This window comes from Canis aureus, chromosome 3 (genome assembly GCF_053574225.1).
Source record: "Canis aureus isolate CA01 chromosome 3, VMU_Caureus_v.1.0, whole genome shotgun sequence".
NCBI lineage: Eukaryota > Metazoa > Chordata > Mammalia > Carnivora > Canidae > Canis > Canis aureus.
The window spans coordinates 26,897,531-26,921,242 of NC_135613.1; the positions used below are offsets into that span (position 1 = coordinate 26,897,531).

General features: G+C 37.1%; 1 protein-coding gene across 8 annotated transcripts in view; it reads left to right on the forward strand.

The window, feature by feature from the left end:
• RERE (arginine-glutamic acid dipeptide repeats) overlaps positions 1 to 23,712 on the forward strand; it is a 407,880-nt gene that overhangs the window by 164,861 nt on the left and 219,307 nt on the right. For all 8 annotated transcript variants that reach the window (XM_077891331.1, XM_077891339.1, XM_077891333.1 and 5 more), the window contains one exon: positions 16,302 to 16,372. In XM_077891331.1, the coding sequence (XP_077747457.1) occupies positions 16,302 to 16,372 (71 nt within the window). The remainder of the gene's footprint in view (positions 1 to 16,301; positions 16,373 to 23,712) is intronic.

Consider the following 23,712-nt stretch of genomic DNA (forward strand, 5'->3'; position numbering starts at 1 on the left):
ATAAAACTTTATCTGTGGACACTGAAGTTTGAATTTTACATTATTTTCACATATCAAGAAATATTCCTATCCTCCCTCCATTAAAATATGTAAAAAAATGTTCCTTGCTTTGTGGGTCTTACAAAAACAGGCATTGGGTCAGATTTGACCACTTGTAGTCTGTGGTGCCAGTCTTGTGCTTTGTGAGTTGCCTGCCTCAACCTCCAATTCTTCCTGTTCTAATAATCCTTAAAATTCTTTCACCACTTAGTATTTTGTACTACTTTTAAAAATGTAATTTGCTTTATCTGTTCAGTTAAATTAAAAATAATTTTCACCTGTTTGTATTGTTGAACCTTGTTGATATTAAGTTGTAGTTTTTCCTGCTTTCCATCAAACACTACAAGACATAGAAAGATGCCTTATGGGGATCCCTGGGTGGCACAGCGGTTTGGCGCCTGCCTTTGGCCGCCCAGGGCGCGGTCCTGGATATCCAGGATCGAATCCCACGTCAGGCTCCCGGTGCATGGAGCCTGCTTCTCCCTCTGCCTGTGTCTCTGCCTCTCTCTCTCTCTCACTGTGTGCCTATCATAAATGAATAAAAGTTTAAAAAAAATTAAAAAAAAAAAAAAAGAAAGATGCCTTATGAATAAAGTTCTTGTGGCGATCTCGACCCTGTCCTCCCGCATTAATTCAGTATAAATTCTTCTCAATAAACATTCTACTCAGTTTGCTGGTAGATGGGATGCCTGGCTGGCTCAATTGATAGAGCATGCATCTCTTGACCTTGAGGTCATAAGTTCAAGCCCTACATTGAATGCAGACGATTACTTAAAAAAAAAAAAATCTTAAAAAAATAAAGCTTGCCAATGGAGAAGATATCCTTGTGAAGTAGTTGCTATCCCAAATGATGCCACTTTGAAGCCCTGTGTGTTTATTTCTGTTCTTTTTGAGTGTATGTACATCTCCTCTACGTAGAAACTGAATGAGGAAAGAAAGTAAATTAATTAACATGTCACCATTATAAACTGGCACAAGTCTTTGATATTTTCAGAGACGTTACCACCTCACAGTTGCGCGATATGTTTTGGGTGTCTTATTTGTTGGTTAGTTATAAAAGCAAGCTAGCAGCCTTCCAGAGATCTTCTCTGTTCAGCACAGAACCTGGAGGAATTGGATTAACACCACAGTGTAGGGAAGATACAGCAGAGGTTCTTTTGTTTGGTTCTCCAAGCTGGATACTAAAATCAACCCGATGGACCATGACGAATAGGGTCCCAATCACAGCGGAAAAGATTTATATTTACCTAGAGTCTAATTGGACTGAGATTTTCTGCAGTTATGTTAAAATCCTTGGCCCTTTAACTTGGTGAGTGAGCATTTGAACTCCTAAGCTCTGGAGGTTTAGCTTTTGCTGGCTCAATTAATTGTTAAATGTTCCCTTTATTATAAGTATACATCGATGCCTTGCTTTGTAGTGGCTGAGGAAATTGCTGAAGGAGTTGTTTAATCTGTTATACTCTATCAGTTTTGTAAAAAGCTCTTTTTAAAAGGAAACAATTTTGATTTGAAGTCGCATGGTGGTATTTGAGTTGGAGAGTATCCTTGAAATTGAAATGCAGGAATTTGGCTCCGTTCTTGACAGGGATTGGCTTGTAGTTGATGCTGACCCATGTGTTTGTCATCTTTCCAGATGCTGCCTTCTATTTATTCTGACAGCTTCACCAGCTGAGAAAACCAGACTTTCCAAGATTAAAACATTGTCTGTGAATTTATTTTATTTATTTTATTATTTTATTTTTTTCATTGTGAATTTAAAGATGGAATAGGGTTTTATGGTTGTTGAATTAAAAAAATGTATGTATATAAGAATGATTTCCTTTTGTAAAACATTTAAATACTATAGAATAGATACTTGTGTAAATGAATTTTGCTTTGAAGATATTTGAATACTGCAAACACTACCAGAAGTAAAAATAGCTTTTCTACTCCTCTGAAGGAGTATGTTTGTGTTAGCACAAATTTTGTAATAGATTTTTAAGTACCATGAGATAGATGGGAGCGGTTAAGTAAGTTACTTGGTCCTTTTAAGTTAATGCTTAAAATGCCTGGGAATGGATAGACTTCTAAAAGTCACTTTACCAAGTGTATTACTTTTCATACATGATGACCCTTTATCATCATGTATGCATTAAATATATCCATTACTTTAAATATTTTTCATTATTTCATGATTAAATATGTGTTTAAACGAATTAGGCAGCATACTGTGTGTTACATATGAAAGAAATTCTGCATTTGTTCACTCATTTGACCCCTGAATTTATTTTCTCACTTATATTCCTAAATTTTCTTATTTGGTTGCCTTTATAAGGAACGCCTCTTCAGTGATGTCCACTGTGATAATTAGTAAATGTGTAAACTGAAATATAAAAGGCAAAGATAGAGTTGTTATATATTCCTTCTGAAGGCTGTAGGCATTGTTCTGGCTTTCTTTGTTTGCGGGGCAGATATTGATGCTTGAGAGATGGCGTGTTAGTGGCTCACTTTAAACTGATCAATAGAGATATAGTAAAAAGAAATGTTGGGGTGGTTGATTATAGTTTTTAGTTCTTTTAAAAAGGGAAATAGAGTGAGTTTATAATATAGATTTTTAATATTATTTCAGTATTTTACTTTTCATTATTCTCAGCTTTTACATTAACATTTTAATTTGTGCTCCATTAGTAAAGCTGTACGTAACTGTAGGCTCTAAGGCAGGCTGTTATTATTTTTAGGTGGCATTTGGTTTTCATGCTTGTCCTGTCATTCTCTTATGGTGGTATTGTAAAACATAGGTACCTTGCATACAATTACCAGATTGAGGAAATGTTAACAATACTTTGTGTTATTAGACCTTTTTTTTTTCTTTAGTGAAAAGAAGACTGAAGTCTTCTTCAGAAGACTGAAGAGAAATGTCAAAAACACACCTCACCTGTTATGCTGTGTTTTTATATTGTTGGGAACAATAAAAACCTAAAAAGTAGTGTTTTAATTACAATTCCATAGTGCAAAAATACACCTAAATTTTCAGGTTATATTTGAGAATTAACTGTAGCAGCACTCAGACTGGGGGCGAGATTGTGCTTCTTATTTACAGGGGATTTTATGCTTCACATTTCAGGTTAGACAATGGACACCTGATTTCCAGTTTGTGCTCTTTCTACTGGCTAGAAGGCATTTTGAGGGAGAAAAATCCTGGGCTGTCTTTAAGGCTCATGAACTAGAATGCTTTTGAAGTTTGCAACTATCCAAAAAGTAGATAGATATTTGGCATCATGGAGTTGCAGTGCTTTTGGCATTCCCGTCTTGATTGGTGGAGGCTACTAGTTTGTAGAAAGCAGCAGTTTTGTCATCTGTTTTACTTCTGTTACCTCCCCAGCTGCTAGGATGCTCACTGCTGTGGCATCTGGTAGAGCTACAAGTGGATCTCAAACTCCCTTTTCAGTGTTGTTTCTGTACACAAGAGGTGGTCCCGTTCTGTCTTCTCTCCTCTGAATTCACCTGTTACCTTTTGCCTTTGCTCTGTGAATGCATTTATAAAATTCTTATCTTATTCTTATCTTCCCCCTCTATTTCTCCTCCTGCACTTACTCTTTTTTGATGAGCAAATAATACATTTTCAGGGAAGATAATTGAAATGTTCAGATAAGCCACAATTAAAAATCTCAAAACCATGAGTCTAATGTTAATATTTTGTTGTATGATCACTTTCCTTAGTAAACACATGTGGGGTTATGATAGATACTTTTGAGGTTAACATGTCCTGAGTTTATTGCCATGCCAGTAATTACAAATCTGAGTCATTATTGTTGCTTACTGTACCATTAATACTGGCATTATAAACCTAGAAGTGTTCATGGTCAACCCAGGGGACTATGAATATAATTCAGGAGACTGTGAACTTGAATGGGTAAAAATTGTATTGTTATTTTCACTACTTCATTACATTTCAAATGACATTTAGCATTCAGTCATGCTTTAGTTATGAAGATAGGCAATAAATTGTAGTGATATTGATAGTACCTGTGACACCAGTATGAACCCACAGATATTCCCATATCACATAAAACAGAGAAAAACATCTGAAAATAATGTTTATGTTCATCACTACTTTGAAATTATGGAGGTTATTAAGGGAATAACCTTTAGTAAATTTTATTATTTAATAAGTCACTAAAGAAGTACATATATTACAAATGTTTTTTTCTCATACTGTGATAAGTATTATAGTACATGTTTTTTGTGTGTGTGTGTGTGTGAATTTACAAAAAAAAAAATGCTTTTGAAAAGTTAATGTATAGGTTACTAAAGGTGTCTGTGGCCTGAAAAACATCAGGTATACCTGTGTTAATGGATAGATACCATCGTGTGACTAGTTGTATATTGTTGAGTTTTAGGTTCTTTATTTGGAAAGAACAACAATGGTGAACATTGATTTATTCATTTCTGCTGACTCTCCTTAGGACTAGAATTAACTGAGTTTTACCTTTTAGGGTATGTCCGGACATCCAAAGATTTTTTGTGTACTGCCATTGTAATTCTTTCCAATTACCCCTGATGTACCATGGGATTTTGGCATCTACAAGTGACTGAATTTGTGGTTTTGAAACTGGAGAAGTGTTTGCTAGGTAGAGCAGGAGACTCTGTGTCACCTTTGGATAGTAAATCTTCACTTCAGAGAATGGATCAGACACATTTGTGTGCTCTGTTTTTTATCCACTGTTAATGACGTGGAAAGGAGGATATAAAGTTGTGACATTAGAGAGAATGTCTTCTTTCTAGTATGAAGTAAAATATGGATTATATTCTGAGAGTTTAGTGCAGTATGAATTCTGGTCAGCTTTCACTTTTTTTTATCACTTCATAAATGATAAAACATTCCAGAAAATTTGGTTATCAATGGTCCCTGTATTTTTGTTAGAGGAACAGCCATATATTGTCTCTCAAGTCCTCAAATCAAACACACATGGAAGTGGAGAAGAAAGGGAGAGCCTCTGGTGCCAGTGGACACCATCAAACTGCCCTCTACACAATGTGCCAGATAATTTGCAGGAGAAGTTGCTGTCCCTTATTCTTACTTGTGCAGCCTTGGGATGGAGTCACGGTAGAAACTTGACTTAGCTGTGAAGTCTCTTTAGGGAGGCAGCTGTGGATTTGTTCTGCCTTATTTTATCTGCCTCTAGGAATTGATTCTTAATCCTACTGGAGGGTAGTGTATGCTCTCTATTCAAGCTGTTTTATTTTTTTTTAATTTTTTTTTTCAAGCTGTTTTAGTCATTCTGAATCAAGAGCACTGTGTTGTATGCTTTCATAGGCTTGTTAGGGGTTATTTGTTCCTTTCTAGCTTTTCCTATTAAAAACAAAAACGAATGTTTTCCCCACCTCATTGTTCTGGAATGTCGCTTTGTTCATGAATGTAGTTTAAAGATTTTGCCCAATTTAAAAAATTGTTTATTTTAAAAGACTTTATTTAGTTATTCATGAGAGACCAAGAGAGGCAGAGACATAGGCAGAGGGAAAAGCAGGCTCCCTGCGGGGAACCTGATGTGGGACTCCATCCCAGGAGTCCAGGATCACGACCTGAGCGAAAGGCAGACGCTCAACCACTGAGCCATCCAGTTGCCCCTTTTTAAAAATAATTTAAAGATGTTTGTGTATAATGGCCAGAAATCCTAAATTGTGAGTAGTAAATTCTTGGTCTGGTTCTTTAGCTATAGTCACAGGTTTTGTTACTCTGGCATGTGTGGCTTCCATTCCCATTGTTATTTTTTATCTATTTCATGCTCCACCTCCAGCCAGTACATTTGCTGTTAGACTTTACTGGAAGGATAAAGAGAATAGGGCCTCCTCTGTTCAGAAATCAGTTTTCAGAAGTTGAAATACTGTAGTTCTGTTTATATCCCCTGACCAGAGTTTAGTCATATATAAAACCAACTATGAGGGAAGTTGAGAAATGGGGTCTTTATTCTAAGGGGCCATAGGCCCTGCTAGACATACGATGTTCAGTTATTAAGGAAGAAGGGGAGAATGAATGTTATGCTCAGCTGGCAGTCTCTGCACAGAGACTAAAACACAAGTACAACTAAAATTATTGCAGACATTTGTTATTTGTTTCCATATCTGGCTCTGATATTAGAATGGTGAACTTGTCAAGGGAAGGACAATATTTTTATTCATCTGAGTGTCTCTGACACTAGCTGGTATGTAGCTGGTGCCCAGTAAGTCTGTGTGTGAATGTTTTAGGACTTTATGATTCTGTTTCTTGTAGAATATATTTATCTTCATTTTTATTTAGCTTTAATGTTATCTTGACAGGATTTGCCTGTTACTACTTCAGTTAAAATGGAGAAGTCTAATTTTTTCCTCTAAGTTCTGATTCATTTCATCTCAGCAGATGTTCAAAACATGATTTTTACAAGGTACAAATTACAAAAAGCAAAAGTCTCATTAAGTGTTATATTGGCCCAGAGCAGCTGCACTCATTTTTTGAAGTGTGTTGTGTATAGTTTCGGGTAGAAAGCATCCAGAGCATCTTATGGCTCAAACAATAAACTAAATCTCTCATCTCATTTTGGGAATCAAGAGGCATTTAGATATTTTAAATACTGCTTCCCTTGCGTAGATCTTTGCTAATTTTGATAATAAAAGTGACAGGTGGTGGATGGCAGATTACCAGACAAGATCTCACCTACACCCCCCTACCCCCCCAATAGAATACTTTTTAGCCTGAGAATGATGTAGATGTTCTATAGCAAAATCAGCACATGTAGAATCCTAAGGAGATAGATCATTGGAAATCATTAGATAGGTGGAATTTTGTCCCCCAAATGACATTTTATAATTCACAGTGGGCTGAAGATCTGTAATGAAAATTTGAGATCTTAATATTTATTCAGTCACGTGAAATTGACTAGAAGTTTTAAATTATTCTTAAAATATCTTTAGTCTTTGACTTTGATTTTAAAATAAGCACCTGACCAAACAATAGTAACAACAACAACAAAAACCCAAATTAAAACAGTAATGATTTAGGGTGAGAGGGAAGAGGTACGGATACAATAAGAGAGTCAGGAAATAGGTTTTATTTGCCCTTAGAAGTTTATATAAATCATGTAAACTATACAAATTGTATAAAGCAGATAATTAAGTTTAAGGCCTGGAACAGTCTTTGAATAAGCTAGTAGAATTTAATGGGGTATATTAGATAGTCAGCAATAGTATTAATGGCACATTGATGAGCTGGTAACATAACACAATCCTCTGTATCTATAACTTTGTGCAAGGCATTTTGTGGAGGTGAGGTTAGGGCAAGATACAAAAGTAGACAGGATTCTAGTCCTTGATCCTTCATTTTATAGGGAGAAATTATACTTATTTGAGCAATGTCATCTGTTAGTAATAGGAAGTGAGTGGGCCAGTGCTAACTGAAGAGGACGGACTAAGTTGGTGATACTGGGGAAGACTTGAAGGACCATGAAGACCTTGATTTGGGTCCTGGAGTTTGGGCAAAATTGCAGTAGGACCAGGTAGAGGCAGAGCATCTCTGTTAGGGGCAATAGCATGAGGAATTTCATGGAAAGGGGCATGATATGGGTATAGAAGATTCAGGGCCCAGTTGAGTAGATGTAAATAGCACGCTGAAAAAGGGAACAAAAAGGGTAGCTTGCAAAAAAGTAATGGAAAACTTCTCTTACTTTTGTGTTAATTGCAATATATCAGCCTATAACTCTTGGTTATAGTTTTGGGGCAGCAAATTCTGGATGCTTGCCTTATTCTTACTTGGGTCTTGATTTGATAAGTTTCTTTTAAGGTGCCTTTTTGCATGCCTGTTTCTCCTGGAAGCATCTTTCACACAGCTGTGTGGATGCTTAGGTGAAAGACTAATCACTCAAGAAGAGAAATCACTCATGGGATTGTTGTGTTGTCTGGTAAATAAAACTCAGAGGTAAATTTCTGTTAAACAGAATATCAGTCTCAGAAGCAATTTAGTACAGTATTTAATAATATGTATCATGTATCTTGTTTGTATATCTAAATCCATATGGTAAGTTTAACCTACTTTTAATAAATCTCAATGTTGACATTGTGATTTATTTGAAATACATAAGAACATTGTCTAATAGTAAAAAATATGTAAAAGAGGAAATTTTAATCTTCAGTTTTGCTAGCTAAAAAAAAAAAATCCATATTAATTGAACATCTATCTGTTCAGACTGACAACTAAGCTTTCATTTTCCCAGCCTTCAGTTATGCTTAAGTCCTAATTCTTTCCGAAAAGTTCATAATAAATATTTGAATGGGTAGAACTATTCTATGAGTATATACATTAGTCTTACAAGAAAGGCTTACAAGATATAGATGCCTATAAAGTACAAAAAAATAATTGGTGTGGGAAATTCTGTAGCTTGGTGCTTGAACTGTGGAACGGTTGTTTTTACAAAATTGAGAACTGCAGACTACAATTAACTGTCATTAATTTCTGTGAATAGAAATATGTTCCATTTACTGTACAATCAGGAGCCAGGCTTGAATGAGTTTAAATAGATGAAATCTAAATTATCCTGACAGTCCATTAAACACTAGCTGAAAACCTGTAAAGAAAATGGATTCACTATGATACCAGTTTATAATAAAATCATTTGCCAAATAAGAATTATAGCTCAGGCATTGTGAATTATCTTGTGTATTTCCAGTGAGCACTGCAAATTGGTTGAACCATTTATTGTAAAGCCCAAGTTCCCAGTGCATTGTTTTCTGAGTAGGAGCCAGTAGTGTTGCTTGAAATCTGCTCTGCAGGGTGTGACACCAGAAGATCAGACCTAGTGATTTGTTTGTTGTCAGTCATATGCAGAGAACGGAATCTTCACTGCAGCCTGTCGCTGGTTATTTTTTCTTATGGTTACTGGACAGAGTGTTCCTAGAAGTGTTTGAACTTTGTCAATGTTGATGTCCTAAGTATACATATTTAGCCATGTTCAGTTGTAATGATTGCGTGAGGACCTACTGTTTTCATAAGCATTCAGTCATTCTCTATTTAATAGGGATTTTATAGCAGAATTTAGTTTTTCAAACAGTTTTCCCACTGGTTTGGGAATTGGGTTGTTACCCACCTTCTCAAGCACTAGAAAGGTAGGTACAGTGGGGTAGCAAGAGTGAGAGTGGGCTGGAAATTCCCCTCCCCCATGTCTCTAATACCCTAACATGTTTTGCTTCCATAGGGCAGATGGCCACCAATGATTTTTAAAAAATCTTCCCCTGCACGCTAGATTCTGTGTGTTCTCTTTCTCTCTCTTTTAAAGATTTTATTTATTTATTCATGAGAGATACGGATTGAGAGAGAGAGAGGCACAGATATAGGCAGAGAGAGAAGCAGGCTCCCTGCGCAGAGCCTGGTGTGGGACTAGATCCCAGGACCCCGGGATCACAACCTGAGCTGAAGGCAGGTTCTGCTCAACTACTGAGCCACCCAGGTACCCAACAAGGAGGGCTTTTTAAGGAACATTTGCAGAAGGAAATGGTGTTGAGAGTGCTTTAGACACGCTACTTGAGTAAGAGTGCCAACCCAGGGCCAGTACCTTAGCGTATTCATGTAACTGCTAAAATTCTGCTGCTGGCAGTCTAGAATTTTCAAATCTATGTAGCATATGATTGATTTAGAAGGGGGTGGGGTCTGACTGCAGCAGTTATTCTAAAACACTAGCATCACTTTTTCTAGGTTCGAAAGAAGACTGTTTTGGATCAGTCTTTAAGCTTTTGATATCCTAGAAGATTTTTCTAACTTCTAGAGGACTAAAAGGAAAAGGTGGGAAATTGAAACAGTCTCTTTCAGTTTGTTATGATCTGTTCCCCCCAGACTCCCAGCTGGTTTTTCTCATCATTTAATTTCCTGTTAGCAGTGAGGATAAAGATAGATGAGTATTTGCTGGAAATATAAAGTGTTCTGTCTTTAGATAAAAACCTATGCTAGCTTGGTAGTTGGAAATCTGTAGACATTGGAATATATGGGATTTAATTTTTATGAAGTTTAAAAAGGAAGGGACTAAGCGTCCGTTACCTGAGATTTTTTTTTTTCCCACGGACTTTAGAATCTTTAAGATGTTCCAGGTCAGTTTTGGTGACAGTTTTCAGGCTCAGAATACAGGATAAAAGTAAGCACTAGAGGATTCACTTAACGAGGTGCTGTTTTCCTGATTTTTATTTCTTTTTCCCTTTTTAGTTCTCCAAAGTTCCTAGCTGATGTGGGTATCCCTTCCCCACAAAAGAATCTGGTAGAAAACTAAAAGTAGATCGTCCTGCAATTGAGTTATTAAAGAAGTATTTATTAGCAAACAACTTTCTTTATGTTCACATTGATAGTACACAACAGCGTTCTCAATAGGATCTCATATAACTGCTTTTCTGTTTTTACATTTTTGTTCAGGTCAGTTGCTCCTTGTATACTTTTTGAATGTTTACTCTGGAATGTAGTGTATTGTGATAGAGGTGAGGAACTGTGATAAATTTGACTGTTGTACAGATGGGGAAACTGTTGTACAGGGAGAGGCTCCCCCATTGTTAAGCCATGCACTGTGGATTGGGATTTCAGTGTTGTTTCTCACATGCCTCATGTGGCTACATACCTTTTTGCATGTTGGACATTTAGAAATACCCATATTAACTGGTGAGATACTTGTGGACTTTTGATTCTGTAACATTAGACCAGTTGGCTGTTAACTCACTGAATGGTTCCATGTCCAGGGTGGAGGAATCCTGTGTAAGAGAAATGGAACACGAAGGACAGAGCAGTTCTGAGAGTTAATCTTCTTGTCCACCACTGTGGCACGCTGTGTTTCTGGGAAATGCATTTGTGAGAAAGTCTGTTCATGCATGCTTTTTCTTTTTTCTTTTTTTAAACAAGTAGAAGGTTTTATTTTTTTTCTTAAAAGGTTTTATTTATTTATTCATGAGAGAGACACAGAGAGAAGCAGAGACATAGGCAGAGGGAGACATGAGCTCCATAGGGAGCCTGCTGGGGGACTTGATCCTGGGACTCTGGGATGGTGACCTGAGCCAAAGCAGATGTTCAACCACTGAGCCACCCAGGCGTTCAAGTAGAAGGTTTTCCATTGGAAATTATGTTAGCGTGGCACCGCCATGCCTTGCAAAGGGATGAGAAGATATTTCAAAGATTAAGGGGCAGAAATGCACTAACAGGAGGGAAATTCTTTAAATTACAGAGCTCAGCACAGACTGAGCATTGCCTGCACATTGTGACCATGGCTATAATGCTGGGCTCACCGCACTACTTGCTCAATTGGTTGGTGAAGTAAGTGTCCACTGTGCTCTGGGCGGAGGCTGTCAGGAAGGATGCTGACAGGTTCTTTGTGTTTCAGGATGACAAACTGCCTGATGCTTGAGGCTGGGGTTTTTACCCTTGAGAGGACTGTGCTCTTGCTCTGTTTACATAAACCTGCTGATTTGCTGAGGATTGAAAAGCAGAGAAGGGCTTTCTTTGCCTTGAGAATCGGCCTTCATGTTTTGGCTGACTTCTTTCCCTAGCTTAGCAAATGCTCTGTTGTTTGCAGATGGCACAATAGATTCTTGGACACAAAGCTATGTTTAGGTTGTGAGAAACAGCCAGAAACGCCCCTGTTTAGTATCATTGCACGGATCACGGATATAGTATTTGAGGTCACTTAATCGTGTGATCATTCCCTGGCAGAGGCTTGGTGTTAGAGAGCAAGTCTCAATCTACACCCATGGTTTTATTTCCAGACATCCCTAGTAAAGAAAAAAATAAATTACCATGTATTGTTTGGAATAATTGATATCTATAGTAATAGCCTCACTCATTTCTCTGGCATATTTCAGGCTTGCTGATTTTAAGATTAAAAAATATATATATTTGCCCTGCAGCAGCCATTTGCTCAATCTGGTAAATAGGCATTTTCATATGGGTAATTTTGAAAATGTGCATTATGCACTTAATGGATTGCATCAGTTTTGCTCAGTTTTTTTTTTTTTTTTTTTTTTTTTTTCAGAACTGGTAGCAGTGTAATAAAAAGGCTGGCTTTCTTTTCATTTCTTTCTTAGAAAAAAGGTATCTTTATTATTTATGTTGGCTATGGGAGATTTTCAGGTTGAGGATCATTGATCCAACTGACTGAAACCAATTTTATAACAGGCTTCAGACAATCTATGCACTTGTAAATTGCATGAAAATTCTTGGCAAATCATTTTGGTTTTAAAAGATTACTGGGCATATATTCCAACTGAGATTTTAACATTGGTCTTTACTTATGTGTGTTCATCTTTCCATTGCCAAATTAAACCACTTTATTTTTGTGCTCACTTAAACATCTATATGAAGTTATTTTCTTAAATAGCTGCTTAATTAATGAGACAAGAGGGAAATATTTTCTATGAGTTTTTGGCCTTATTTAACCTTGTTTTGAAAATCATTAAGAATAATGATAAGTAGATTTTTTTCCTGTGAGACTTGAACTGCAAATTGTTCCTTAGGATGTAGTCTCTTTCAGTTGGATCACCCTAATTTTTTTAGAAAAGATGTTATTTTAAAGATTTTATTTTTATTTATTTATTCATGAGAGACACACAGAGAAAGGCAGAGGCATAGGCAGAAGGAGAAACAGGCTCCATGCAGGGAGTCCAATGTGAGATTCCATCCTTGGACTCTGGGATCATGTCCTGAGCCGAAGGCCCATGCTCTCAACCGCTGAGCTACCCACGCATCCCAAATAAAATACTTAAAAAAAAAAATTAAAAATTTTGTCATTTAATTATGAAATGAGCTTATCTTTTTCATGTATAAGTTTCCAGATACTGATAGAGATTACTTGATACAGTGACCTGTTTTACAGATTATTAGTTATGTAATAGTCTCACATATCAATTAGTCATGTAATCAGTCTCATATCAATTTGGATCAATTTGGTTTGGCATTGTAGCTTTTTAAACAAAAAGAGGTGACTTTTTAATCTATTTTTTAAATTGATTTTATTTATTTGAATGAGAGAGAGCATGCACACATAAACAGTGGGGAGCGGCAGAGGGAGAGGTAGAAGCAGACTCCCTGCTGAGTAGGGAACCCCATGTGGGACTCAATCCCAGGACCCTGAGATCATGACCTGAGCTGAAGGCAGATGCTTAATTGACTGAACCACCCAGGTGCCCCTGACTTTTTCTTTCTTTCTTTTTTTAAAGATTTATTTATTTATTTATGATAGAGCGAGCGAGTGAGAGAGAGAGAGAGAGGCAGAGACACAGGAGGAGGGAGAAGCAGGCTCCATGCCGGGAGCCCAACATGGGACTCCATCCTGGGACTCCAGGATTGCGCCCTGAGCCAAAGGCAGGCACTAAACCCTGAGCCACCCAGGGATCCCCTGACTTTTTATTTCTTAACAAGGCATTAATAAGTAAATGTGCTAATGCCACCTATTAGGTTTAAGGATCTTTTTCACACTACCTTATTCCGCGTTGCAACTTTCCTCAGGCCAACAGATTTGAGTCTGCCTTCAAGACTGCCAGGAAGCGTTTAGGCCCAGAGATACCAGAAGTTGTTCTCCACATCCCAGTATAGTCCTTTCTTCCCTTGTCTAAGAGAGTTACATCCATTGTATATTTGCAGATGATTCTTTTCCTGAATGTAACTTTGTAGTGAGAAATGAAAGAGGATAGATTTTCCTTTTCTGGAAAGCTTTTTTGTATACAAGTTAATAGCTACTTTAAGTCTCTGAGTTAGAAGGTTCATAGTTATGATTTTGTGGATTATGAAAGTATGTGTAAAGCTTTATTTGTTTGTTTGTTTATTTATTTATTTTTAAATAAGCATTTTTAAAAAAAATTATTTATTCAGAGAGAGAGAGAGACTGAGAGGCAGAGACACAGGCAGAGAGAGAAGCGGGCTCCATGCAGGGAGCCTGACGCGGGACTCGATCCTAGGTCTCCAGGATCAGACCCCGGGCTGCAGGCGGCGCTAAACCGCTGCGCCACCGGGGGTGCCTTTAAAGCTTTTTTTTAAAAAAAAGATTTTATTTGTTCATGAGAGACACACACAGAGACAGAGACACAGGCAGAGGGAGAAGCAGGCTCCATGCAGGGAGCCCGATGTGGGACTTTATCCTGGTATTCCGGGATCATGCCCTGAGCCAAAGGCAGATGCTCAATTGCTGAGCCAGCCAGGTGTCCCACGTAAAGCTTTTTTAAGAAAGGAGATGTTGCCATTTCTTTACAGAGGAGCCATGAGAATTTACTGCCCTTGAAGCTAACTTATTATAAAGTAGGTGCCAGTGGAATGAAGGAGTAAAGAGGGCTTGGCATGGACAATTTTGGATACTGCAGCCCAGTGGAGATTGAGATGTATGCAGGACCAGACCATCGTATGCACCACATTTTAGTCCCATGAACTCTAAGGAAGTGAAAGTCCTAAGTTAGGAAGTGACTCATTCGTGTTGAAGTCAGTATAGCTCGGTATGACAGTGTTATGAGATTTAGAAGATAAGGCTTTCTATAGGAGGTGATAGGGAAGAAGAGGGCCTATCCACTGTGATTTGTATGCAGGTTGAGTGAGACAGGTGAATAATTGATACCTAGAGATTTGAGATACTTGTACTGGGTACATTAGGGATTGGGACACAGAAATTAAGTTTGTTTAATTTGCAAATTTGTGTTGTTCCAAAATTGTGCAAGTTGGAACTGGAGTTTTTTTATCTTGGGAATATTTTTACTTGAATACCAAATTAGGGATATAAAGACAAATATCTACCAAACTAGGAGAGTTCTCTTGTTCCTTAAGATGATTGGCATGTTAATGGACGTTGTCTGAATGTTAAGTAGAGTTATATAGCATCCTGGACCCCGGAATAAAGTAGAAAGTCCAGTCAGCAGTTTATTCTTGAGCTGCTTTTGTACATGGATTCAGAGATTGAATCTTTGTTGTTGAGTCTATATCTGAGTAGAGAATTCAGTTGGGACATTCTGGATGCCTAGATAATTGGCATTCATATTTCTTCTTTTTCTGGAATGATTTTGGGCTACAGAAATCCCGACGTTTTTCCAGAAAGTTTCTTGGAAAGAGGTGTTCTTGGTGAGGGCTTTCTTTATGATCTATCTCTTAGTGCGTCAGCTAGTGCCTATGGTGGTACTGGAGTGTCCACTGGATGGATGGCTCCAGATTTCTGTCCTTTTCTTTTTCTTGGCTCTGCATATGTTACATAAGGCAGTAGAGGAATCTGCTTGTATTTTTAAGCATTTGAGTTATCCTGAGATACACTCATTATGAAGGGTCATGAGGAGGGATAAAACAAATGGCATTTTGAATGTGGGTATTATGTTCATTATCCCTTGAAAATTTGATTGACTGCAGATGCCTTTAGTTCTCAGTAAATAATACATAGAGGATCTTATCCTAAGCTTTATAATCATCTTGGGTTGCCCTGTGGGGTGTGTTAAAGTCCATTTATAGCCAGCCACTGCTTCCCTTAAAATCATTGCTTCTTTAAAAAAAAAAAAAGGTATCTTAACCTGCCATTTTAAAGAGCAGCCCTTTAGACTACAGTTGTTGAGAGCATCAGAAATAATTATCCAACCATTGCCATGTCAAATATAATTTAAGAAAGTGCTCTTATTCCCTTGAGGAAAGTGTAGTTTGGTTTATTGCATCCCACCTCTGATTGGATGCCTTGGTTTTTATTTATAATTAGAAAATAAAGCATGTTTAGGTTGAAGTTTAATAGTAAGTTATCCACAACAGATTAGATTTCTTTCTGTTTCTTGGCTTAGGTGGAAAGGTGATTATAATAGCATGTTCAAGCTAGTCTTCTTTTACATCTTTCATTTATTTCCTCACAAATTATTTACTGAAAATAAAGAAGCACTTGGCAAAGTCATTTCTCTTTGTGAAGACATGGGACCATCTCTCTGAATAAGACATTCAAGATTTTGTCTTGTGTAGCTGCAATCAAATAATTCCCTTAATTGAAATTTCCTCATCAACATATGGTTAATCCCATGGGATTTCTCTCTCGTCTTCAGGCACCCTGGAAGCAATAATTGAGGCTTTATCAGGTTCTTTAAATTATCAGAAAAGTGGTCAGTAAGAACCCAAGGGCTGTCTCTCTAGCTTAAAATTAATTGTACTTTTATAATACATCTTTGAAAATTTTTTTCTATTAAAGATATGTGTTTTGTCATTTGTTTATTTATGCAATGGCTTTATAGGCCCTGTCTTTGTTCCCTTAATGGTAAATACCATTGTTTTAAAATTTCTTTTTCTTTTAAAGACTGTGTGTATATCGAGAGTCGGAGGCCAAACACGCCGTATTTCATCTGTAGCATTCAAGACTTCAAACTGGTAAGCATTTTTTAATGTGCTTTTGATTTTCCTCTGTGCCTTCTCTCTTTCCAGTTCCATTGGCTGTCTCTCTTGATTGTTTCTTCGTGATTCTGGACTTGATAACCAGGTCATCTCTGAATACTGACTGCCTGGCAGCCATAGCATGTGTAAGGCAGTTACCAGTTCTATCTTTTTGGTTTTGTAACACTTGCAGTTTTAAAGCTTGTACTGTGAACAGTGTTCCCAAAGTTTTCATTTCTTGAGTAGCTGTTTTGACAATAATTTTAGAGATTTTCTTGAGTTTCTGAAGTAGTTTGTTTCTTCTCAGCCATTTTGAAGACCCTGAAGTAAATTTGGGAATTGGTGGTGAGTTGGGAAAAAAGAATATAAATGCAGCAGAGACTAGTTTTTGGTGGCAGCTATTCATTTCTTTAGAGGTTTTAGTGAGTATGGAGTGTATCTGGGGGTCATCTGGTGGTGGAGGTTGGGGAAGGACTCTGGCATGGGGATGGCATGTCTATAGTACTTTCTCATTACAAACCTTCCCCAAGTTTAGAGGTGCTGATATGACCCATTAGCCAGTCTCTAGGTTTTAGACTAATGGTTCCCATACTTGGGGCTTTGGATCCCTGGATATCTATAGAGATTTTACAAAGGACTGAAAATAAACATTCTCAGTTGAAAATATGCCTCACATGTGTTTGTACAACTACTTTTCAAATATATTAATATGCTGGTGTGATTTTTAAAAATCACTTTTTTTAATAACAATACAGAGATAAGAATCAGTGTATTATGTATTTTCCTCAAACAACTGATACATGAAATACTAGCAGAGTATTATCATTGGGGGATTTTTTGAAACATTAAAAAGGGATCCTTGTACTTGAAGGTTGTGAACCACTCACTATCTACCTTCTTAGGTATAGAGAAATCCTAATTCTGTAGCTCTGTAGAGGTATGTTTCAGTATCTGTGAATGCTGTTATTTCCAAAACTTTTTGTAACTTGACAGTATTTATATTCTCACACTTTGTATGTGATACTTCAGTCTAAAGAAAGGTAATGTAGTGTGGAGAGATATTTAACACTGTGTCTCCTTTGTTTCTTAATATTTTTGATGACCCCAAATACCCAATTAGTAAATTCCAACTTAGCTGGTAAAAAATTGCATGTCATTTATTTTTTATTAAAGTTTTGTTGCATAAGTAACACATGCTTACTGTTTAAAAAAAAAAAAAAGTCAAATATGCCCTTTACTTCTAAGATTTATTTCTTCTTGGTAGGCTTCTTTTAACTTCCCTGCTTGTTTTATAAGGAGGCCTTGCAGTTCAATTTTGTAAATCAAATGCTTTCTATTCAGATTTTATGTCAATATCAAGTTTTACCATTTTTCGAGGTCTTTGCTATTTATTCTATTATTTCCTTCCAAAGATTTTTTTTTGTGCAGATGCTGTATTGACATCTGAAAATCTGGGCAGTGGTCTCATTTCCTGATGATTTTTCTTTTGCTTGTGGCCATTGCTGCTGCTCTGTCCCTGCTCATCCTCTTTGTGTGTGATTTTTTTTAAACCAAATGTAATACCAGTACACCATGGGAAAGATATAGTTGTGAAATAAAATTACAAAGTTTTTTTTTAACTTATTAGATTCAGACCCCATTTTTTTTTTTTTTTTTTTTTTTTACAATTTTAGCACATTAGCAGGTGCCTTCATGTTTGAACAGAGTCTCTTATGAAATGCTGATTACAATCTGATAGTTGCTGTTTGGGGCAGAGGTTCCTGCTGAGTTACAGTAATTGCTCAGAGTATTAACAGCAATAAAAGCTGAAGCTTCTGTTGTTAGTATGGGTCTGGTACAACACATTAAAGCTGTCTGCAAAAACAGTATGGGAAATGGGCACAGTATGTAAGTTGCACACTGCTGTGCCTCATGTTTTTCTTTGAGTTCTGTGTTCAGCACATACTCATAGTTGTGCAAGAATAACTGAGATGATAAAATACTTATTCCTAGAAGGAACGTCGTTATTGTGTGGATATCCACTTTCTTCTTCCCTTGGTTTGCAATTCTATTATGAAAAGATAATGTAATAGATGAGAATAATCATAGCTCTTTTTTCCTTCAGCTTATCCAGGCTATAAGGGGAAAAGATGAAAAGAAGGAAATATGCTTTGTTTCTCTGCAAGATTTTAAAAAGAAGAAATTGGAGTTGGTTTTGCCCACAGAAAATACCATGCATGGCAAGTGGAGCACTGGAAAACAAAAACCTAATAGCTTTGAAATGTTGATTAATTATGTATTTTATCTTTTTAAGCTTTTTTTGTTTGGGGTTGTAACTAAAGGATGTGTTCTTTTGTTTATACCATGAATTAGAATGAACTCTTTTACCATGATGACTTTTTGAACATATGTTATATTTGGGACTGTTAAAAGAACTGGGAAATGCCCTTATGGTACATATTAGGTAAGATTACAGTGTTAGACACAATGGAAGTTAAGGAACTAAGAAGTGGTCATAAGGAAATATCTATGACCAGTAACCAAAACTAGCATAATGCCAATTTGTTGAAGTGAGGACTCTGGGTAACATTTCAGGGACTAGTTCTGTGAGAGATAAGCAAGGTCTTAGGATTGTATGTGGGGACCTGGGTTGTCTTCTAGGCTCTGTTACTATATCCCATAGAGCCGGGAGTCTGTGATATGGAACATAGTTGTCTCTATGTGCAGGATTACATTAAACCTGGCAAACTGTTAAACAGTGTCCCCTTTCAGTCTCAAATGTGTTCTATGGTCATCTTGCCTATGGGGATGGTATCCATGGTTTCTGCTTTGTTAACATTTAACCATCAAAATGCATAAGGCTACTACCACCCTATATTGGTAGATCTATTTAGAGCCCCCACTTTCACAGGGATAGGTGGAAGCTATTGACAGTGCAAAGTAATTGAGTTCTTAGCAGAACTGAGGCTACTTTTGAAAGTAGCATTTTCAAGGGAAGCAAATTATGTGTTCTGTTAGGAAGCTTTCATCCTCTTGGGGAGTGTTAATTTGGTTGGGCTTATTTATAGACTAGGAGACCAAACTGGATTTGTTTGACTATAATGACAGAAATTTCTATGAAACAAGTAGTCAAAGCAGCAGCTTGAGACAGTAGAGGTAAGGTGGAATTATGGTTAGTGTATGCTTAGAAGTGGGAATAGGCTGGGATCAAATAAGGCAGCTTTGCACTTTAGGCTTCTTGAACTAATATATATAATAAGGCAGCTGGCAAAATCTTTAGTTCTTTGAAAGAATAGTAATATGGAATGGCAATCTATGATCTTTGTGGCCTTGCTTGAAAAGATTGAGAGACTGAAGCAGTTAGCTGAGGGGCAAAGCCAGAAGGATGAATCAAGAGTCGCCTCAATGCAGTGAGGGTTGGCAGGTGTAAACAGGTCACAAGCAAGCTGACATGATAGGACAGGAAGGCAGGGAGAACAGAGGATCCAAGCAACTGTGCAGAGAGCAATAGAAGGCCAATGGGAACGAGCGTGCCTTCCCCCTGAGCTCTTGGGAGGCCTTAGCTAGTAAAGGCTTCTTGTCTTAGGCCAGCTTGAGTGGGTCTCCATTAATTAACTGAAAGAGCCTGGGATAACATCTTCAACTCTTCCTTTGACTGCACTCCCTTAGCTTTCCTAGGTCATGTGTGACCTAGTTTGCTTTCAGAGTTTGTTCCTGAGTGAGTCGGTAGCACCAAGGAGCATGATAATACTGAGTGCAGTGAGGAATGTTTTTTTAGTTGTGATTGGTGCCTTTGATGGGCATTTAGCAGAAGCCTACTCTGTGTGCTTCGGTGGGTGCAGTGCCTTGAAGGAGACTGTAGTCTTTGAGAGAAAGTTCTTCCCTCAGTGACCTTAGAATTGGACAGGCAGCTGTGGCAGCCCTGGATGCCAGTCCTCTCTGGAGAGCACTGTGAGTAGGATTAATGTGAAGGAATCTGTTTGCCTTTGGTCCCCAAAGAAAGATTTCCTTCTTGCTTTTACTAAAAAACAATAAAATTCCATTTTTATAGAAATCCAGGTCTTTAGCATAATAGAGTTAACTTGCTATCTAGAAATAATTGTAAGTTCTGAAAATGCTTCACAAGATTGTTTAGTAATTTTCTTGCAATAGAACACCGAGGAGTACCTGGTCTGGCTCCGATAGACCATATTTAATTCTTCACTCACAGATAAGTAATTGAAGCCATTCCTTTTAATATTCTACGTAGGCATTCTGTGTGGATTCCTAATGAGTTCCTATCATTCATACAATAGAAAAAAAGTAGAGTTTTGGTTTCCTAGAGTTATATACTTATCGATTCTTTAACTGTTGTATGAAATGAATTTCCAGGTAGCATATGCAATTATTACAAATATTATTTTGAGCAAATACCATTGATTCACCTTGACTCCTGTTTGGTTTATTGCAAGTGGAAAAATTGTCCTTGACATTAAACCTGGTTTAGAGATTCCCTGAAGTTGGGGATATGTCATTAGGGATATTGTGGTATTTTTAATCTACTGTTTAGGGCTCATTGAGTTGTTATGACTCTGCATGATGAGTGTGCTTTTGTATCATTTATGTCCCTGACGGCATCCATTCTAAGTGTCCATTGTGAATGTGGGGTAGCTGAGGCTACATAGCACTAGTTACCTTGGAGAAGGCTCATCTCCAAAACTGCTATGAATGTGGGGGCCATGTCATTCAAGCTTTAACACCATCTTTGTTTTGTTGCCATATGTGAGCAGTCGGGGGAGGAACATTTGGAATTTCTGATTTCTGGTCTGTATCTATAATCCTTCACTAAAACTTGATTGCCACAGTACAATAGAGGGGCTGCAGAGAAATTAGCTTCAGCACAGCTTCCACGCATCATTGATGTTGCCCTCTCTACACCACATCAAGTTTCTTAGAAGTAGATTAAAAGCAAGAAGCTGCTTTTCTGTCTTTAAAATGAAAACTTACTGAGGATAAGTAATTTTATCTTTTCATTTTTGTTAGAGACCTAAACCTAGATACTGATGGAGGATACAGGATACTTATTTAACATGCACTCTGTGCACATATCTATGTATACACACAGTGAGTTTGTCATTTATGCATCATATGCCACAATTACTTAATTCCACCTTAGCTGCTATGACCACTTAGCACAGAATGTATGGTGTATAGATAATCAAGAAGTGGGCATTCATTTTAATGTTAGGTAAATCTTGTATTAAAAAACTTTTCCGGGGGTAGGACGGGAGGTCTACATTAGTGTGAGTGTGGCTAATTCAGAATTTGAGGTGTTAACTTGGGGACTGAGAGGAGGGATGGTAGAGTGCATATGTTGGGAGTTTGACTTTGACATCAGCTGGTCTGTTCTTCAATTGCTTTTATGACCTTGGGCAAGACACTTAACCCTCTTAACCTTGTTTTATACCTATGAGGCTGGGGTATAAATAAAGCACCTCCTTGTAGGTAGGTGGTTTTTAGATGAAAAGATCAAGCCTACAGAGTGGGTATATAGTGCTTGGGCCATGGAATGACATGGTTGTGATATTGATGTTTCATTGGTGTTCTGGTAGACACCATGCCTGTGTTATTCATTGATGTATACTGTGTGCTTAGCTCATTGCCTGGCCCATATAAGATCCACAATAAATGTTTATTGAATATTGAATAAAACAATATTTTAGTGGAAAAATTCATTGCATAAGGTTTAAAAAAAAACTTTAGTAGTAATTTGATATGGTGCATTAACTACAAATTAACCTGTTTATTAAACAAACCAAAAGGACTTGTTTCTTTACCTTTAGTTTACAATGTGTAGTATTTTGGTTAGCTTGCAGTGTGTAGTATTTTATATTTAAATAATTATTCTTTAAATACATTAAAACTTCATTTCTTATTTCCTTCAGGAAATTTACATGAGTGTAGCCAAAGTCCCAAAGTCATAACATTTAATTTTAAGGCATTAAAACCTATTTTGAATTTTCAATAGTACTGACTTTTAGCAAAGATAAATGAGGGCTTGGTCTACAGGTAAACATTCCTGAGAAGGCCACGCTGCTAGGAAGAATGCCTTATGATGTGATGGTTCATTTTTGTGTGAAAAGTGGCTTTTTTCTCATCTTCTTAGAGTTCCTCAAGTTAGGCCTGCCGAAGTGAGCATTACCTTCCATACTTCCTTTTTCTCATAATTCATTCCCTACGAAAAGGTCAGTACCATGCTTTTACAGCCTTGTGACTTGGAGTGTTGGATACTGAAGTGAAGCCCATGAAGTTTATTATCAACTCTTTGTAGTCTGTAATCAGGTGTTACTTAGAGACATGCTGGAATGTACAGCTGAAATCATTCTTCCAACAGAATTGTTCCTTTCTGCTAGTTTAGTTGTTCTCACCTGCTAACAGTGTGTCACTGTTATACCACTCTTCTGATTTCTAAGTCAAGAAAAGGTGCACATTCTTGATTTGGTGCTAGAGTATTCTTTTGGCAGCCACATCTTTTTTTCTCCCTTCATTTTAAGTAAAGGCCATGGTTGCTTAGTTGCTATCTATAAGCATGATAATAAACTATAATGGGGTACTGGACTTACTCCATGCTATTTGTTTGGAGTAAGCCATCAATAATAAATGTATGTACAGAAACTAAATGTCCTTTTCACATGTAAATTTGAAGTTTATAATTTTATTTAATCCTTTACAAAGCAAGAGGGGGTGAAATCCTTAGCCCCAAGTTTAATGGACAAGGTGGTGTTTAGATACTCCTCCTGCCAGTTATGGGGCAATCATGTTGAAAGTTATTGTGAATCACCATTGCCTTTTTGCATGATACGAATGTCAACTTATAAATGGAGGGGATGGTATTCATGTAAGTGAAAAATCACAGTGAGGCTTTGGGAATAAATAATCTAAGAGCATCTTATTGGCCCCATTTACTCAGCTTCTCAGCAGGCTGTTTTCACTCATGACTGACAGTCATTATAGGCCACGTGGGATTTAAAGTTTTAATGGTTCACAATTACTGTGAAGTTGGGTAATTCATTTCCTCCTGGTTTATTTGGATTTTAGAACTAAGAAAGCACTGAAAGAGTTTTGCTTAATTATACTGTTGTATGAAATACGTGTCAAAAATGTTATTTATCAAGCCTATTCTATGAGAAATGTTTTCAGTGTGGAAAACTAGGCATTCTCATCTTTCTAAAAAAGAAGCCTAAGAAAGTTTGAGACAATTTAGTATTTGCAGAGAGCTGCTATGCAAGAATATTGGTAAAATCTTACTATTCAAACTTGATTCCCTAGAACGGGCATTTGTAATTTGTATGTATATGTGGATGTTTGTGTTTAAGAAC